The 18,852-nt window shown below is 38.4% G+C and overlaps 1 protein-coding gene across 1 annotated transcript; it reads right to left on the bottom strand.

Annotated features, from left to right (window-relative positions):
- Positions 1–5,520: 5,520 nt before the first annotated feature.
- Positions 5,521–18,560, bottom strand: npffr2a (neuropeptide FF receptor 2a). Its single transcript, XM_068311190.1, has 3 exons — positions 18,236–18,560; positions 14,431–14,530; positions 5,521–6,373 (listed from the first exon to the last, which is right to left on the bottom strand). The coding sequence occupies exons 1-3, from the start codon at positions 18,558–18,560 to the stop codon at positions 5,521–5,523; spliced, it is 1,278 nt and encodes a 425-aa protein (XP_068167291.1).
- Positions 18,561–18,852: the final 292 nt, after the last annotated feature.

Raw genomic sequence — 18,852 nt, 5'->3', positions numbered from 1 at the left:
ACATTGATGCGGTTTCAGTACATGGCTGTTTAACCTTTAGAAATACGAGAGTATTTACAAAAACAATTTATGTCAGTTTATTGACTTTATGAGCAAATGTATAATATCAGAGTCTATGCATGTAAACGGTATGAGGGCAAATTAGGATTGGGGCTTGAAGAAAATTTTGTTTTGTTTGCAGGCCCTCACTTTCTTCCAGAGGCACAGTAATGCTTAACCTTTTAAACCTGTAGTTATGAAATTCATTAAATTCCTTTCACACTAGATGATGGACTACAAAAATAAGCCTTACCCTGCTATTGCCACCAAGCAGGGGCTTTAACAAGCCTTTCTCAACAATTAGGACCTCGGCTATAAATTTTGCAGCTTTCAGGAAACAGGTAATAGATAATGTGATGAATAGCCCTTCACAATTAAAGTGGACACCAATTAATTCCTCATTTCAATTAACACCAACTATTGTGTTTTTGCAGTCAGCTCTCTTGTCCCTAAAATAACTTGTTGAAATACATACAGTATTTTATTATAATTATTATTTAAGCACATATATGCACACACAAAAATCCCTGGTTTCACAAAATGGCCACAGTCCTGTTAACACAATAGCTTTTCACATTCCATTGAACTCCTTGAGCCATATCACTGTTCAACTGACAACATGTACAGTATGTGTGATAAGGAATGTCAACAACATAGCATTAATAAATCTATAGTCACCCAAACCATGATGTCTAGGAGGGTCACTTGACAAAGGAAATCAGACATACACATTATGTTCAAATTTAAAATGCAAATTGGGTTAAATACCATATAAACTTTTAAATTTGACTTTACATACAAAATATTCATAAAAGTGCTGTACAATTTAGACACCATCCCATACAGTAAGCTCACAATACAAAAGTCAGACATGATAGTAATCAAGAATATCTACATGCAAACCACACAGAGGTACCAAAGTCTCTAGAAATTTACAGTAATCACATTAACACAGGCACAAAATGTACAACATCAATAGATTCAATCCTGTACTGCCACACTGAAGGTGCTGGATGTGTCACAGATGACTTGAATGCCATCATGAACCTTACTGTGCCTTAAACTCTGTGCCTTATGTTTCCGACTTTTATTTTCGAGCAATAAATCAATGCATAAATCCAAGAGTTATAAATCAGAAAAAAGAAAAACAGTTCTGATATTTTTATGACACTTATACAGTAACCTCAATATTGTATGACTGAATGACTGAAGTGGCCAGGGTATAAAAAGGTTTAGCTACTGAAATCACCTGAGGTCAGATAATCAGTTTGGGGTTTGGATTAAAAATAAATAAATAAATAAATAAATAAATAGATAGACAAAATTAGGCCTACATTGATATGTTTTATGTGTAAGCAAATATTTTTAAAGACAACCGACAAGTTTTGGATATGGAAAGGTAGACCTACTTTCTTTTTTCCAACATCTGGTGCCGTCATAAAGTAACATTACCTTGTGGTAACTTTCTTTCCCAATTAGATCTTGAAATGACATTTCCAAAATTTCCCTATTAGACTTGGAAATGACATTTCCAGTTGAATTTGAATTCAACTTTCAACTCGGACCTTCAAGCTTGATTTCCTATTTCAAAAGGGTGTGCTTACAGAGATCAATCAAATGGTTTTTGTAATAATTTCTTTGTAAATTAAATTAACATATTCTTTGAAGAATCCAGTAGGGGTTAAATACAATTTGCAGACTGAATTGCTCCACATAGTCCACACAAAGGAGCAGGAGGGGAGCTTTCTGTGTATTTAAGTATGTGTGTGTGTGTTTGTGTGTGTGTGTATCAAATACATTAATGACTAATATGACTCACTAGTGTGTCTCTTTCACACCCTTCCATCTTTGCGCATCACGCCTTTGCAAGAATAGTTTGCTAAATCATTTGTACATAAGACTGTTTACTTTCAATTCACTTGGTAATTACTCTTAACCATACATTTCAGAACCTGATGCCCTGTGCGGTCACTTAATCTTCTCTGAAATGTAATGGAACCAAAGCGAACCGTCTGCACATATATGCACACACAAAAATCCCTGGTTTCACAAAATGGCCACAGTCCTGTTAACACAATAGCTTTTCACATTCCATTGAACTCCTTGAGCCATATCACTGTTCAACTGTCCTCTGCTTCGGAAGAGGACAGACTCCACTTCTGATGATTTTGTTACGTCCAGGTAAAATAATATTGTGTGTGTCATGGCTAAACATAACACATGGTATGATAGTATTTCACAGACCATCTGTAAAAACTGCTAACAAGCAAAGAAATTGCCATTCCACTAGTCAGCGTATCTCAAACATTCATTCTTCCCTTGAACTTAAACAATTTTCAGCTTCAACTTTCGTATTTTTGTATATGACACCATTTCCTTCTGATGCACTGTGCCAAAACTTATTGAAAGCAAATTCCTAGTGTGTGTGTGCTTGGTTAGTCTGAATTCACATTCATTTTGTTTAAAGTGCTGCTCTTCATATTACCTAGGATCAGTGCTCTGATAGACAGTAAATGCATTCCCTGTAATGCAGCACAGTTTCTCAGGCTCATAAAAACCTGGGCATCAAAGTACTTAATCATAGGAAAATATCACATCTACAATGTCATGGCACAAAAACAGATAACCTAAGCAGTATATACAAGCCTTTTTCAATTATTTTTTAATGTCTGTTTGCCTGTGGGTGGTTTTTTTAAAAATAGCTTTTATACTGTATGTTGTAATTAAAACGTTCAAAATACATGAGCCCATTAAAACACCCCAAAAAGAAACACCACCAGCAGACCTTTAAAGTAGGTTTGAGAAAAGCCCTTCTGAACAAGGGTTTTTTTTTGTACTCCACCCTTAAAAAAACATTGTTCATAGTACTTCCTTTCCAAAGACAGAGTTACTTCACTTGTCGGCCAGGTTTTAAACTCAGTGATACCCATATACGTACATACAAAAGACAACCTAGTTTTGGAGCCAACGTAAGCCCTTTTTTCCCCATTAACTGCTTTTCCTAGACAGGAAAAAATAAAATAACAACAAAACATGTTATTTAATATTTACATGGCACATTCATTGACAGGCACATGAGATAACCATGAATGAATAGTAGAAAATTTATCATCATTTCAACTATTTGTGCATGTTTAAACACCAGATTTCACAATAAAAGCCTTGATAAAAAGTAAATGTGTTTGTTATTTTACACACAATATAATCCAGTCAAACAGATAATAACAAAATCAATAACAATGACAACAATAACAATAAAACAGTTTGTTGGGTGCTGTAAACACAATTTATGTTTATCATCCGATAAAGAAAGTCTAAATTTAATTGGTAAGGTGAAGTATTGTTACTAAAGAAACTTATCCTTTAAATTATTTTCTCGCATGTTGCAGCTTTACATCATGACACTAAACACAGCCTGAAAAATACAAGTAGACAAACTTAAACTACTTCAAGTCACCACATCCACAGATCCTGCCATTATATTCGGTACAGTAACAGCCTGACTCTATCAACATAATCAGTCTTAAGAATCTGCATGTGTGCAGGTTTGGATTGCTATGCATATTTCATCATATTTAAATTTACTTTGGAATACTGTATAGTAGATCTCATCATCTCTGCTCCTCTATCCATTATTTGTCTCCCTTCATGGTTCCCGTCATCAATAAAATATAGGTTATTCTTCCTTGAATAATACTGTCAAATTACCTAAACGTAGCTAAAAAAAATACATTTTATACATTAAACTAAAATAATGACAAACAATAAGTTAGGGATTTAGACATTTGACGTGTAGAATTTAAATCACAAATATAGAATGATATTGATTAAGAAGAGTACATTAAGAATTATGGAGCTTACTAAGACAAAAAAAGTCTGGAGCTACTAAAACGCAAGATATTTACAGTATGTGGTGCTGATCTTCCATCGTCATAGTACTCAAACATTAAATGAGATATATTTTTCAGAATGTTTCTTTCAGTGGAAGGAGACATTTCATCTGCTATGCAAAAAAGTGGACAAAAGACAAGCACAGAGCGAGAAATAAAAGCTGTCCAGTGAACAGGGGGCTGAAAGAGGAAATAATGATCTTTGTTACCCCTTCTGTCTTCCTCTTATATTTACCCTCCTAATTATAATAAAATTAATGTTTAAAATTAAATAACGATCGCAAATTTGAGAAAAGTACAATCCATCCATCCATGAATTTTCTGTCATGGGGAGCTGGAGCCTATCCCAGCTGGCATAAGGCGTGAGGCGGGGGACACTCTGAGCATGACGCCAGTGCGCCGTGGAGCCACACACAAAGACAGACAACCTGTCATTGTTAACTTGACTCAAACATTTTCCTGAGCTGACAATTGAAATACCATATTCATGAAACTTTCTTTGATCCTTTACTTTCCTTTCTCAAGGTAGCATGACGCCACATGGCAGACAGCTGACAGAAGCATTGAAAGAAAGAGCTGCTGCCAAGCAACACACCGTCCTACCTGGACCCGTTGAAATTTTTCATGGCGTGACTCCGGTTTAAACCCACCTTACACAAATGTTCTACTGGAAAACCTCCATGGCAGCTTTTTAGAAATACTGCATCTAGCAGATGCTGACATTCTGTGAATGCTTGCTAAAGGCCAACACCTCTATTCCTGGGGAGCAACATATTGTAGCACATATTGTACAATACCACAATACAGATGGAAAACCACAGGTGTTTGTCCACTTCTCCAGGCTGTAATTCAGAATAGAGACATAAGACGCTTTTAAAGATGATGGCTTTTAAAGACACTCTATGATAAAACCAAGTTACATGACAGATATCCAGTAGATGTTGGAGGCTGTTGACTCTTGAGGTATTGTGATTTATAAATCACAATACCTTTAGAACAAATTCTAAATAGTGGTTCATTGTGTTAATCTAAAAGAATGTCAAATTCCTTAGTTTGTAAAATCTCTTCTGCAAACATTACAGCACCTTTATACATTTATACATGCATGGTGTATATACAGTCCTGTCATGAGCAGGGCAGTAGCCTCTTATCAATGCAACATCAACCAGTAATAACTATGGTTTCATCTTCTGTTGAGAGCTGTTGAGTCCCAACAGGAGCAATGTGCCACATGCATTAAAGGTGATAGTTTTGCTTTTTATTTGCCAGATGAGTCTTGTAAAAGTTAATTTCAGACACATAATTTTTCCAGAAGTAAATGTTGTGAGGTAGAATGCTGCATCATATCCTTTGCAGTACTGTAAAATGATACATCCTTCTTTATTTGTCACGATTTTCATTTCCCCCCCCCTTTCCTGCACCAGCTTTTTTTTAAAATTATACTGACAAATTTCACATAAACATCAGTTTCTAAAATCTGTTCAGGTGAGTCTTGTGCTTTTCTTATGCTCAACAGAGGACTTATTTTTAAAACATATGGACAGTTTTCTTGAAATGTTAACACATTTCCTCATCACAGAGAAGAATGTCTTTAAATAGACACCGCTGTCACTCCCCCACTGCTGCAAGATGCTTTCTCCAGGTCCTCCATGACTAAGTCCTGTTCAGTCACATGGTTGTGTCGCCGAGAAGTGCTCTTATCAAAGCTGTTGAGAGAAATAGGCTCCAGAGAAGTTTGTGCATTATTAGCTGGGAGCACAGAATTTGCCTGCAGCCTGTGCGAGTAAGTCTTCCTCCTCTGTCCGTCCTCTGTGCAAAGGCTAAACTTGAACACAGTTTGAAATCCTCTGCGGAAATTCTCATTGAAGAAACCATAGATGATGGGGTTGACACTGCTGTTGAAGAAGGCTAGCCAGTGGGCAAAGGGATAAATGTAAATGTTGATGATCCTGTACTGCTGCTCAGTCAGGCTGGCATAGTCGCTCAACATCATGAGGGTCCAAAGAGGCAACCAGGAAATGATGAAAAGAAAAGCAACTATTAAAAGCATTTTAATTACCCGTTGCTTTTTCTTTGACACACTGTGACGATTTTCATGGCCTGGTTTTCCCGCTGTTGGGACTGCTGTTTTAAAAAGCGTAATGCCAATCCGAGCGTACATGATCACGATGAGGGAAAGGGGAGCAAGGTAGATATTAGCAAACAGGACAGTGGTGTAAATCTTCCTCATTTCCTGGCTTGGCCAGTTCTCTCTGCACCAATAAAATGAACTTGTTTTATTGTCATAGCCCAATAACACCCGGATACTTTGCTCCTTGGTCACTTGCAGCATCACCCCCGAGGGGCACATGATAGATATGGCCAGAACCCAGATAATGACTATTATCAGCGAAGCTGTAGATAGGGTCAGCTTTTGCTTGAATGGGTAGACAATGCATCTGAACCTGTAAATGGATTAACAAAGACTGAATGAAAAACATTCATATAGACATTTAATCCACATTTGTTAGAATTACAACTACATCATCATTAATGTCCATGTCGAACCCTGCAGTCCTGTTGACATTTTGACAGCAGAGACACAGCAAATTTTTTGTTTCTGATGATGATGATGATGAATAGCAAAGGGAAGAAGAACAAGTATACTTTATTTATCCGCAAGGGAAATTACATAGTCACTCAGGTTAGTATAGTATACAGGCCCCCTGAACACAACACACAAGGGGGCCTGTAAGCATGCAGTTAGTACATACAGCTACACATCAAACTACACACATCAGGAGGCAGAGTGACGGGCAGCGGCTTCTGGAACGCGCCCCAAATTGATCAGCTTGTAGGGGGGGACGGCGCCTTGCTCAAGGGCGCCTCGCTCAAGGGCGCCTTTTATTATTGAAACTGTGCAGTGAACATTGTGTGTCTCTGCTTTTTGCTCGTATTTTTCATTCCACTGTTGAAGCATACAAAAATGCCTTCGAGATTGCGCTCTGTGCATAAGTATGGTGTTGACACTTCAACATTAGTCACATTTATTAATGCATGGCTCATTCTGTACAACTCATACATAGTATATACAGCTAATGGACTTTGAAAATGAATAATGGTTATGCTTGCTGGGACGCATAACCTGTGTCCCTAAATCATTCATATTTTGCTACATTATTATTAATGTAGTTCTTTCCCAAATTGAAGAAGGGTGGAGGTGTTTTGTCAGGGTGCAATTTGTGTGTTTGTGTGTGTGTGTGTGTGTGTGTGTGTGTGTGTGTGTGTGTGTGTGTGTGTGTGTGTGTGTGTGTGTGTGTGGCTGTGTGTGTGTGTGGCTGTGTGTGTGTCTGTGTGGCTGTGTGTGTGTGTGTGTGTGTGTGTGTGTTTCACATCTCTACCTCTGCTGAATGAATTTTATCCTCAGGGGTGTAGAGGCTAAGCCTAGCTTTAAGCCACTGAGGTTTTCCGCTGTACTAATGTGAACGATGCGCTGATGCACTTCCTTATAACCAAAAGTCTGACATGACACCTTATCCTGGATCACTGTTCTCTGTTTTCCTTCCAAGTTTCACTGTTAACTCGACCAACAGTTAGCATCAAATAGTAAAACCTTGAGGTTTCAGCGTTCAAAAAAACTACTGATGCTTCCGGGCAAAAACCTAACCCATCCAACTTTGGTTCTTACTTATTCCTGACCACCAGTTATCCCCAGAAGACCTAATACATCATTTAGTTCCTAGTGGGTGGCAAACCCATCAATGATTTAAAAATAATATGAAATAACAGGAAGGTTGTGATAGAGTTTTATTACAAGTAGTCTATAGTCTACATTACTGGCTCTAACTTTCAACTTGACCCAAATTGTGTCAATCTTGATGTTCACTAATGTCCCCATGCACATAAATACATTGTGCATTCGTTCCCTTCTAAGAAGTTCACAGAGATGTGAATAAAAGGTGAAACGCTGCAGATGACGTGGCAAAAAGAAAGCCAAAAGACCACTTGAAGTCAAACATCAGAGCAAACTCTTCACTTAGTCTGATATTTAGTGGTAACGGTTATTTTGATACATACATGTGAAGTCTTTATCTATGGGGTGTTAATGTTACGTTTTACAGACCATTTGCATTTGGCTAAATCTTCTTGCTATGTTTGCATGATCGGTCCTTATCCATTGACCTGAAACCTAATGGGGACATCTTCAACATCGCTGCCAGCACAGAAAATTAAATGTTTCATGTTTTCTTAAATTTATATCAAATTCAGTTCAAATGTTTGGAATTTAGGCTCATAGGGCATACCATTAACCCAAAAAAGAATTAAAGATGTTTACTGCTTATGTTTCATAATTAAAAAAATAAAATATTCCTGTTTTTTTTAACAAATTGCACCCTGTTTATCAGTTTATCTTGAAACCTTTAACTTTGTTTCAGAAAAGCTTGCGATATTGTACTTAATACTGATAAATACCAAATGCAAAGTTCTGTGAATAATTTTGGGCCTATGTTCCATTGAATCAAGTATAATTATACGATTTTATGCTCAAAATGTAATATTTTTCAGTTTCATGTATGCTACACCACAAAAACTAGGTTGGCAGGTTGCTGCTTCAGCCTCTGTGTGGAATGAAGAAAACAAACAAATCACCAGATTCTGCTATTTGATTACTTTCCTACACAATGAAGTTGTGTAGTTTAAAATTAAGAAGGATCAAAATACTGGCAGGAGTAGCTATTACTGTGAAGCAGCTGAAAAGGAAAGATACAAGCACCTAAATTAGGACCAGGGCTTTGAACCGGTTCATGGAACGAAAACGAAAACAGAAAACTTTATATTTTTTAATGTTACGGAACAGAATCGGAACAGAAAATAATTGTAAACCGGTTAATGCCGTTTTTTTTTTTTCGTTCTTGAAAAACCGTCTGGTGTCTGTCTGGTAATGATGCAGGCTTTTGGGAAACATCAGACGAAAGTCAAAGCAGATACGTTAGTCCAGACTTCCATAATCCACCACATATTGTGGGGGTGTAACTCGCTCGGCACTGCCTCCAGTCCTGGTAGATGTGTGTTCACTGTCTCATCCATCACTCCAGACACACTCAGCTTGCCTTTAAAGGCTCTGTTTACACCGATGTCTAGCGGGTGGAGTTCTTTCGTTAATCCTCCAGGATGATGACAAGCTCCGAATTCAGCCACTTGACGTGGTTTTTGACACAAGTGGTGGTGTGGGCGTGCATGGAGTCACAGATCAAGAGAGATGGTGAAGCGTGAAAAAAGCCCCCCGGTCCCTTTACGTGAACCGGAACAACCGGAACTGATAGCCAGGAGTTTACATTTTGCGTCGTAAGCGTGTCTCTTCGCTGACGTCATTGTCGGGGGTCTTCAGCCAAACAAATGTGGTTAACGGCATACCTGCGGTACAGTACCGGCATACACTGAACTGTATACCGGGTACCTACCGGAGGTGTGCCGGACGGAGCCTCGCGTCATGTTCTCTAATGTCGGTGGACAATGGCCGAGCTGGCGGATCGCTGACTAAAGTCACACAAAAACATTTTTACAGATTTTGAAACTGTGTACACATAAGACGCTTAATGTTAAAAGGCGTAGCGTTAATTTTTGAGAAACTTTAAGGCTTTTAAGCGCGTCTTATGGTGCTCAAAATACGGCACCTACATATTTATATTTGCAAGGAACGTTATTAACCGGTTCAGGAACTTTATTTTTTGTTCTATCCGGTTCAGGAACGTCAGTTTATGGGTGGAACACAACACCGTAAACGTTATAATTCCATTTCTGTTTGGAACAAACCGATTGGCAAAAAAATTCTGGTTCAAAGCCCTGGTTAGGACAGAGCGAAAACATTTCATTCATTCGAGCAGGACTCGAACCCAGACCCGCCGTGTTGTTAGGCAACAGCGCTACCCACTGTGCCACTACGCCAGTACATTTGTTACCATTTAATTAAAAGTATAGATTTGCACATTCGTGAGATGAGAGAAGAGTAATCAGCTGGAGGGGGTGCAGGGAAGTGGTTCTGTTAGGAGGTCTGTTGACTCCAACTTTCCTGAGAAAAAACTTTGTCACTGTCAGAATAACCACTGTTTAATGATTTAAAACCTGGTACATCGAAACATACTTCTTACAAGAATGGTATAATTGATAATAGTAACATTGATAATAGTAAACTAGATTGCAAACTAGTGTAGTCTTTGAATGAATGGAAATAATAACTTTAACAGCAGATAAAACAGCTCCTTTTTTCTCACCCATTGAAATCAAATTCTAATCATGCATTTGAAAGACGTATAAGGTGACTTTGACTGTTGGATGTCAGAGCATTTCAAACTCCATCTGTCCCTGACAGCCGTCTAGACACCCTCCAGTGACTACAAATTATGACAGAGTGATTTGGCTACATGTCTGGTGTCTGACGACAAGGCAATGTTAAAATATTTGAACAGCTCTAGCTTGAAGGGCTGTTGGAACCAACCACAATGTCCATCTATGTTTGGATTAAGTCCCATGGACCAACAACATTTCCCCTCTGTGAGATTCTGAGAGTGATTACAGTTTTTTCCTGTCACTAACAAGCGTTTGTCCAAACAGCAGTCACATTTTCAAAACTGTAAACATAATTAGCACAGCATCGGTCTTTTGTGGCCATATTATTCACACATTTCATGTTGTTTTCACTCAATATGCAGTCAGTGAACATATTTTCACAATGCTTTAATTTTCTTAACAGACAAGCTATACCTCCCAACAAAATTATGGATTGTTTTTTTAAAAAATTATTTACGAATGTTAACACAGAACATCCCACGATAGCAACAACAATAATCCAAACCTTAGATACAGTATAAAAACCTCTGCTTCTGCAATGATATCAGTTCAAAAACAATATATCGCAGCTGATAAACACTTGAATTAAAAAATAAATAAATACATTTTTTAATTTCATATACTCAGTTAATCCCCAAAGGGAAATTAGTGGCACACTCTCATTAGTCAAATCAAATCACATGCATATGTTAGTGTGTACAGGCCCTGAACACACACTCACACACACGCATGCAGGGGAGGTAGAGTGGCAGGAAGGCCCTTTACGGTGCACCCAAATGAGCAACTTCTAAGGGGGACGGCGCCTTGCTCAAGGGTGTCTCGGCAGTGCTCAGGAAGTGAGCTGACACCTCCCACTGTCAACTCACATACCGGGTATTTTTGGGTGGGAGTGGGACTCAGGCCGCCAATCTTGGAACATTGAGCGACCCGCTCTACCACTGAGTCACTGCCCCCCCATTGACACACAGCTGATCATTGCCAAGGGTGGATCCGGCAATGATCATAGTGGTTCTATCCCAGGTGCATCGCCTTGGATGATACCAGAGATCGTAGAGATTAGAGACAGTCATTTTGTGTTTTTTTACGTAAGCCCCCTGCTCCTTTTTTTGTGGGCTTTTTGCTGTTTTTGTTGTTGTTGTTGTTGTTGTTGTTGTTGTTCAGAACGCTCTTGACTATTTCATGGATATTTTGTTCACTGTAAGCTTTTTCTTTTCTGTTATATTGTAAACAGTATTTTTACTGTACCTCCTGTAATAAACTGTATAGGAAAAAAACTGATTTGCTCTTTACTGGAATTCTTTTGAATGTGAACATTGCATGTGGACATAAAGTTCTAAACAAGAAATTTTGTGTACATTTTGCGGGCAAATACCATTAAAACTGAAACTTACAGTAAAAGTCTATGCAATTTTTATAATGTCAACAATACCCAGTATTTTGAAACCTGGTGTACTTTGATTGAATGCATGTACCTTATGAAGTGAAAACAAGAATGACTGTTTGATATAATAATTTCATTTTGAGTCAAATATCCAGTGTTTTGGTAAAGTGGGTGTACAGAGAAATATGTATTCTATTTTGAAATGAAGAGTTAGTGTTTATTTAACAAAATGTGTTTTTGAGAAGAAAATTAACCACTTGGTCAATTGTGCTTTCTAGGTGTAAGTCTGTGTGAAGAGTTTAGAAAAAGTATTTAAAGTATGGGTAAGCCCTTGCTAGCGACTGAAAAAAACTGTAAGAGGAATTCGCATTAGCAATGGCTGAATTCAGTGTGACCATTTAAAAGGAGTGATATGAAAGCTCTGCAATCATGCCTAATTGTCTGTCTTCATTAGTGTCTGAATTGAAGGTAAATAGACTAAAAACAAGCGGCTTGATTTTGGTATTGATTGGCCTTTCAAGATGTCTCTACAATATCACATTGGACATATTTGTCATTTTGACCCAAATTTGTTTAAAAAATGTCAGTATTTTAATGGAAGTTATCAAATAAAGATTAAACATTCCTAGTTACAGTGACTTGAGCAGGGAGGTTTATCTTGTCACCAAGGCAGTGTATCCGTAAGCTTACTATGACTGACTGTGAATAGTTATAGCTAACAAAATTAAGATCATTAATTGATTACAAATATCTAAATGGATTAGTTCTAAGCCCTTCAGATTTATTCATGCAGAGGAGGTTTTTAAAACCTGACTGCTCACCCGCACGCACTTATTGACAACTGTGTTGATGCCGAAAGGGGGGGAAACATAATGGCAGAAGTCTGTTTGTTCAATTCACCAATAAGTCATGTGTGAAAGCACTCTGAAACCAACATTGTGGATGGGTAAGTTCTGTGTAAAGGACAAGCTGTTGGATTTCATAAAATGTTGCTATCTTGAGAAAGATTCCTAAACTGTTTCTTGACTGCATGTATATTTTTAATTAATGAAAAGAAATTAAATTATTGTTCATTTTTGAATGACATTTGAAGGACTTTTTAATTTCTGTAGTTTTCCATCAGATTCCTCATTTACAAAAGTTTGATTTACAGTTTTTTTCAGTCGCAAGCAAGCACTTACCCACACTTCAAATACTTTTTCTTAACTCTTAACACAGACTGACACCTAGAAAGCACAATTGACCAAATGGTTAATTTTCTTCTCAAAAACACATTTTGTTAAATAAACACTAACTCTTCATTTCAAAATAGAATACATCTTTTTCTGTACACACACTTTACCAAAACACTGGATATTCGACTCAGAATGAATTTACAGTGTCAAACAATAATTCTTGTTTTCACTTCATAAGGTACATGCAGTCAATCAAAGTACACCAGGTTTCAAAATACTGGGTATCGTTGACATTTGAAAAATTATATAGACTTTTATGCTTCAGTTTTAATGGTATTTGCATGCAAAATGTACACAAAATGTCTTGGTTGGGAACCTTATGTCCACATGCAATTTTCACATTCATTTCACATTACAGTTTATTACATGAGGTAGAGTAAAAATACTGTTTACAATATGATAGAAAAGAAAAATCTTACAGTGAACAAAATAGCCATGAAACACACAAGAGCATTCTGAACAAAAAAAGCCCAACAAAAAGCCCAGAAAAAAGCCCAGAAAAAAAAAAGGAGCGGGGGCTTATATAAAAAACCCCACAAAATTACTGTCTCTAATCTCTACGATCTCTGATATCATCCAAGGTGATGCACCTGGGATAGAACCTCTTGGTATGCGGGATCCAGCCTTGGCAGTGATCAGCTGTGTGTCAATGGGGGGGCAGTGACTCAGTGGTAGAGCGGGTCGTCCAATGTTCTAAGATTGGTGGTTCGATTCCCCCCTCCCACCCAAAAATACCCGGAGTGTGAGCTGACAGTGGGAGGTGTCAGCTCACCTCCAGAGCACTGCCGAGCAAGGCGCCGTCACCCTTACAAGTTGTTCATTTGGGCGCACAATAAAGGAGCTGCCTGTCACTCTACCCCCCCCCCCCGCATTCGTACAGGACCCCTGTGTGTGTGAGTGTGTGTTCAGGGCCTGTACACACTAATATATGCACGTATGAATTACTAACACTAGAGTGTGCCACTAATTTCCCTTTCAGGGTTAACTGGGTATATATATAAAAAAATAAATTGTTTATCAGCTGCGATATATTGTTTTTGAACTGATATCCTTGCAGAGTCAGAGGTTTTTATACTGTATCCAAGGTTTAGAATATTGTTGTTGCTACTTTGGGATGTTGTGTGTTAACATTCGTAAACAATAAAAAAACCAATCTATAATTTTGTTGGGAGGTATAGATTGTCTGTTAAGAAAATGAAAGCATTGTGGATATATGTTCACTGACTGCATATTGAGTGAAAACAACATGAAACGTGCGAATGGTATGGCCACAAAAGACCGATGCTGTGCTAATTGTGTTTAGAGTTTTGAAAGTGTGACTACTGTTTGGACAAACGCTTGTTAGCGACTGAAAAAAACTGTAAAGTGATAGATAAAAATACAGTAAGTTAATATAAAAAAAATGGAATCACATGAAATAATTATGCAGCCTTCTGGAGTGTTGGTGGTTTCTGGTTTTATCCCTCTTAGATAAACCTTTTTGAGGAGACTTACTGTCATGAAGAGGACACATTTTGTCATAGTATTTAGTGGTAACACTAAGATACAGAAACCTTACCTATCAACAGCAATGGCGACAAGAGTAAAGACGGATGCTGATACAGAGATTCCTTGAATCATGCCGCTCATTTTGCAGACCAAATTTCCAAAAGGCCATCCTACAGAGAGAGACAAGACGTAACAATTCAGAACACAATGCCTGTTCAAAGTCTGCTGCCTCAAACAGATTTGTGCCCACAAACACACAGGAGTGTAGGAGGATCTGAAGGGATTTGCCCTGATATCATTTTGAAGTGTTTTGAAGAAAAACAGTATTTCATATCACAGGATGTAATCATAGACAGTAGCAGGGAGGCTGACAGTGTTGTGACAGACTCAAAATAATCTCAGACTGTAGATATTGTGTTTTTCGTTGGTTTTTTTGTTTTGTTTTTCAGCAGTAGGGGAAGACATTCATTGAACCCCATAAGCCAATCACCTTCGATTTGCATGTGGGTTGAAAAAATAAGGATTATTGTGTGTTTTTAGATGTGGGCCATGTAAAGTGTAATTTGACACAGTATGATTTGTGCTATGCAGTGTCTAACACATGATGAATGTTGGCATTTACTGTGCATCATAGAAGATGAGTCATACCAGAGAATGTAGAACATCTAATTTGTCCCAAAAAACGTTGACTCTGGCTGCATTCAATCACATCCTATGTAGATGACATGACCAGGATGAAAACCGCATTTTTCCTCCTGCATCCAAGGTTTGACTATCGGTCTACAGTCATTCTCCTCTCCAGCACCCTGGTATGGACTTTCCCCAGAAGGCTGATGGATGATACCTCCATAGTTGGAGCACACCCTCGGATCCCTCTTTTTGAAAAGGCGGACCACCATCCCAGTTCAAGATAATCACTGCGCATACAGAGATTTGAGGTGCTCAGGGTGAATCTCCATAACATCCATAACCACTCAAGCCGTGGTTTGCCTGGCCTGTCAGTATCCTCCGGCTGCCTCTGGATTCTCATCAGTGACAAAGGCTTGATAAGACTTCAGATCCCTTACTTCTGGCAGAGTTCAGGGGTTGCTGTGGTAGGCCTCGGAAACCCTGCGACAACTCTGAGCAGTTGCTTCAAAAATGAAGACCGAGAACATTTTCCACTTGGACTCAATGAATTTCTGTGCAGGATGTCAGAATAGCCTTCTCACCCTCATAGATTTTTTGCTTGAGGTTGATCTAAAGGTTCTTAAAATCACTGAGGTCAGAGGAGGACAGGGGCCACACAATGAGTTTCTGTCCTTTTTTGCCCATAGTAGCCAGTGTTGCAGATGTACACCTTTCAGCATCAGATGGTACATTGTCAGACATAAAGATTATTTTGTTATCTGGACCGTCCAGGGTTACACGGTACTTATCAAAGTTTGAAAATTAGTCTTCATGTATTTCTGTCCCACTGCAACTGCTTGTGAGTATTTTTTAGGGGTGGATGAATGGAAGGTTTATGCATAACTGTAAGCCTCTGGAGGATCCTAGACCTTGATCACGCTTAAGTCCCTGTGAAATATCTAAGATTTTCATACCTTGTCCTAGGCATTCAACTATTTTAAATTTTTGAGCAGAGAGATCCATTTTCTTCCCCATATTGATTGAAAATTATGGTCTGCTTAATAATTTCGAACATCCTCCTTTAGTAACAAATTATCACAGGTGTCTATGATTGATTTCAGTGATCTAAACAGCCCTGAGACACAATACCATCTGTGACTTTAACTGCACAACCAAATATTTAATATTTATGATTATGATTCGGTCTTGGACTGGAGACCGGAAGAAAAAAACAGATGTGAAATTAAACATGTAAATGTAGAAAACCTCATGGGGAACCTCTTGCATCTCCTTGTGGTACTTCTTTCATGCAGTCCACAAAGTTCAAGGACGATAATCTGAATATTTTCATATGACTAACCGGTTAAATTTTAGTTAAGTATTAATGCAATTTAAACATCCTGATGGTACATTACATCATATCTTCCATCAGAAGACATGGCAGAATGTTAAGTTTAGAGGCTTAAAAGACCACCCAGAGTATCAGATGTTAGTAAGACAGAAAGAAAGGCATGGCAGAGAAACACATAAGGTCCTCTGTGGAACAATTCATTCACCAACAGCATAACTGCAAGACAGATCACAAAAGTCATCCAAAAGTCATCCTTGATAAACAGAAGACATTTTAAATTCATTTGAAGTTACTGTTTTGAGGACAAGCAAAAATGTCTGTGAGCTGCACATTCACTGTTACTGGTGTCTGAAAATGTGATTCAGTGTTGGATGTGTGTGTGTGTGTGTGTGTGTGTGTGTGTGTGTGTGTGTGTGTGTGTGTGTGTGTGTGTCTGTGTGTGTGTCTGTGTGTGTGTGCGTGAGTGCGTGCGTGTGTGTATTTGTATGCAAGACTTGCCACTTAAAAGCCTCACACAGCATTAGACTGTCATCACTAAGCTGTAAGCTGCCTGGTAGGCTCCTGATGAGCTCTGCCCAGTTTCTGCCTCATGTTACAGCCGGGTTACTTCAGTCACATCAGACACTTTGGGGTTCCACGCGTAATTTATCATTTTTTTAAAGGCATTGCACAGAGAATTAACAATATTGTGAATTTAAACAGCACAAGTGCACAAGCATCCAAACGAATAACAGTGAGAAATACACATGTTACTACTATTTCTGGTTTGCTGTTTATTTGTCCTTGTGCAGATCACTCTGTAATGTGGCACAGTAGGCACAGCTGTAGATCCAGATAATTTTTCCCTTCATAGTAAATTTGTTTTTCAAGATGATCTATTAAGTACAACAATAGTGTTCAGCAAAACTAACACCTGAACTTGAAGGATTTTACTGAGGGATTTCATAGAGGCATACCATGTTAATGGCAGCACATGTCAGTTCACAATGTTCTTGTTCAAACAAAATATAACAATTTTATAATTTACAGCGTCATGCCAGATACGTTTAATAATATCATGTTTCATATTGCTGGTATTTTTATTCCTGCTGTCACCACGTTATTAAAACAAAAGGAAGTTTAAGGAGTTGAAGGCATCGCGTGGGTGGTTGGAGAAGTTCAAAAGGAGGACTGGAATTCACTCTGTTGTTCAGCATCGTGAGATAGGAGCGATGAACCAAAGAGGGCAAAAACAATGGGGACAGCTGTTAAAAGGTAAATGAAGAAGAAGAAGAAGAAGTATACTTTATTAGTCCCTCAGGGGGAAATTACAATGTCAGTCAGTCAGTCATCTTCAGATTACCAACGCTATATCCGCCACAGCGGGTCACGGGGAGCCGGAGCCTATCTCGGCGGTATAGGGCGTGAGGCGGGGGACACTCCTGGCACGACGCCAGTGCACCGCGGAGCCACACACAAAGACAAACAACCATGCACAATTTAACTCAGCAGACCTCAATCTCTGCTGCACTCTCAGATCTGTTGTTTCCACATACAGTAATTATGTCTACACAAATGTACGGCATTGGAATTTTAGTGGTTCCACATCCACATCAACAAAGATGTAGCTATTTATCTTGACCTTAAATTCAAATAACATTTTATAGAAGAGCAACAGAATAGTTGTTGACCTGTTTACCTTGGAAACACAAATGCCAGCTTGATAGCAACACTGAATGAAACATCAACAAAGTGACTGTTTCATTATCGGCGACATTGAACATCTCATGCAATTTCCTGGAATTCACACAAAAGTTGTTTGGATATTTCAGTCAAAACCAAATGAATGAAACAAACCACTAAATGATTGCAGTACTCCTACAATCAGCCAGCTTGGATAAAAATCATTGAAAGCTTCAAATTTTGTCCTGCTTACCTGTAATTATGTTGTCAAGAAGAGTTGTGGGCATGCAAAAAATCCCAACCAGGAGGTCACTCACAGCAAGATTGAGGATGAACAAGTTGGTGACAGTCCGCATGTTTTTGCTTCTGAGGACAATGAAGCAAACAACTCCATTTCCCACCATGCACACGAGAAAGATCAGCAGGTAGGACACGATGAAGATAGCCGCTGTGTATGACTGATGCAGGTAATATCCAACATAGGTGACGTTACTAGGTTGGAAAGACTCTGAGGTGGGGCTGTAGTATGTCCAGTTGTCATAGGGTTGAGTAGGGTTGTGTGCAAGTCCTTCGTCCATTTTAAACCTAAAGAATGAAAGATGAATGTGGTGACTCAGCTTCATTTGTAGTACAATGAATGGGAAACATTTGCAGGACATGAAACAGCAGGATGTCTGTAAACAGCAGGAAGAGAAACAAATGGGCTGAACAGAAATATTTGATTTTCTTCTGCATACATGAAAACTATTTTTGACAAAAAACAACAACAACAACAACAACAACAATAATAATAATAACAATAATAATAATAATAATCAATCCCTTAAGGATCCCCGTGGGGAAATTACTTTTTTACACTCTAAAAATGTA

The sequence above is a fragment of the Antennarius striatus genome, chromosome 3, assembly GCF_040054535.1.
Source record: "Antennarius striatus isolate MH-2024 chromosome 3, ASM4005453v1, whole genome shotgun sequence".
NCBI classification, from domain to species: Eukaryota; Metazoa; Chordata; class Actinopteri; order Lophiiformes; family Antennariidae; genus Antennarius; species Antennarius striatus.
The sequence above is the reverse complement of the archived record's forward strand: the minus strand, read 5'-3'. Positions and strand labels throughout refer to the sequence as shown.

Bases quoted from the DNA above. Each gene is read 5' to 3' on its own strand.
- npffr2a (XM_068311190.1), bottom strand. From the start codon at position 18,560: ATGGACGAAGGACTTGCACACAACCCTACTCAACCCTATGACAACTGG. The intron at 14,531-18,235 runs GTAAGCAGGACA...CTCTCTCTGTAG, and splicing joins TCTTGACAACATAATTACAG to GATGGCCTTTTGGAAATTTG. The intron at 6,374-14,430 runs GTAAGGTTTCTG...ATCCATTTACAG, and splicing joins GTCGCCATTGCTGTTGATAG to GTTCAGATGCATTGTCTACC.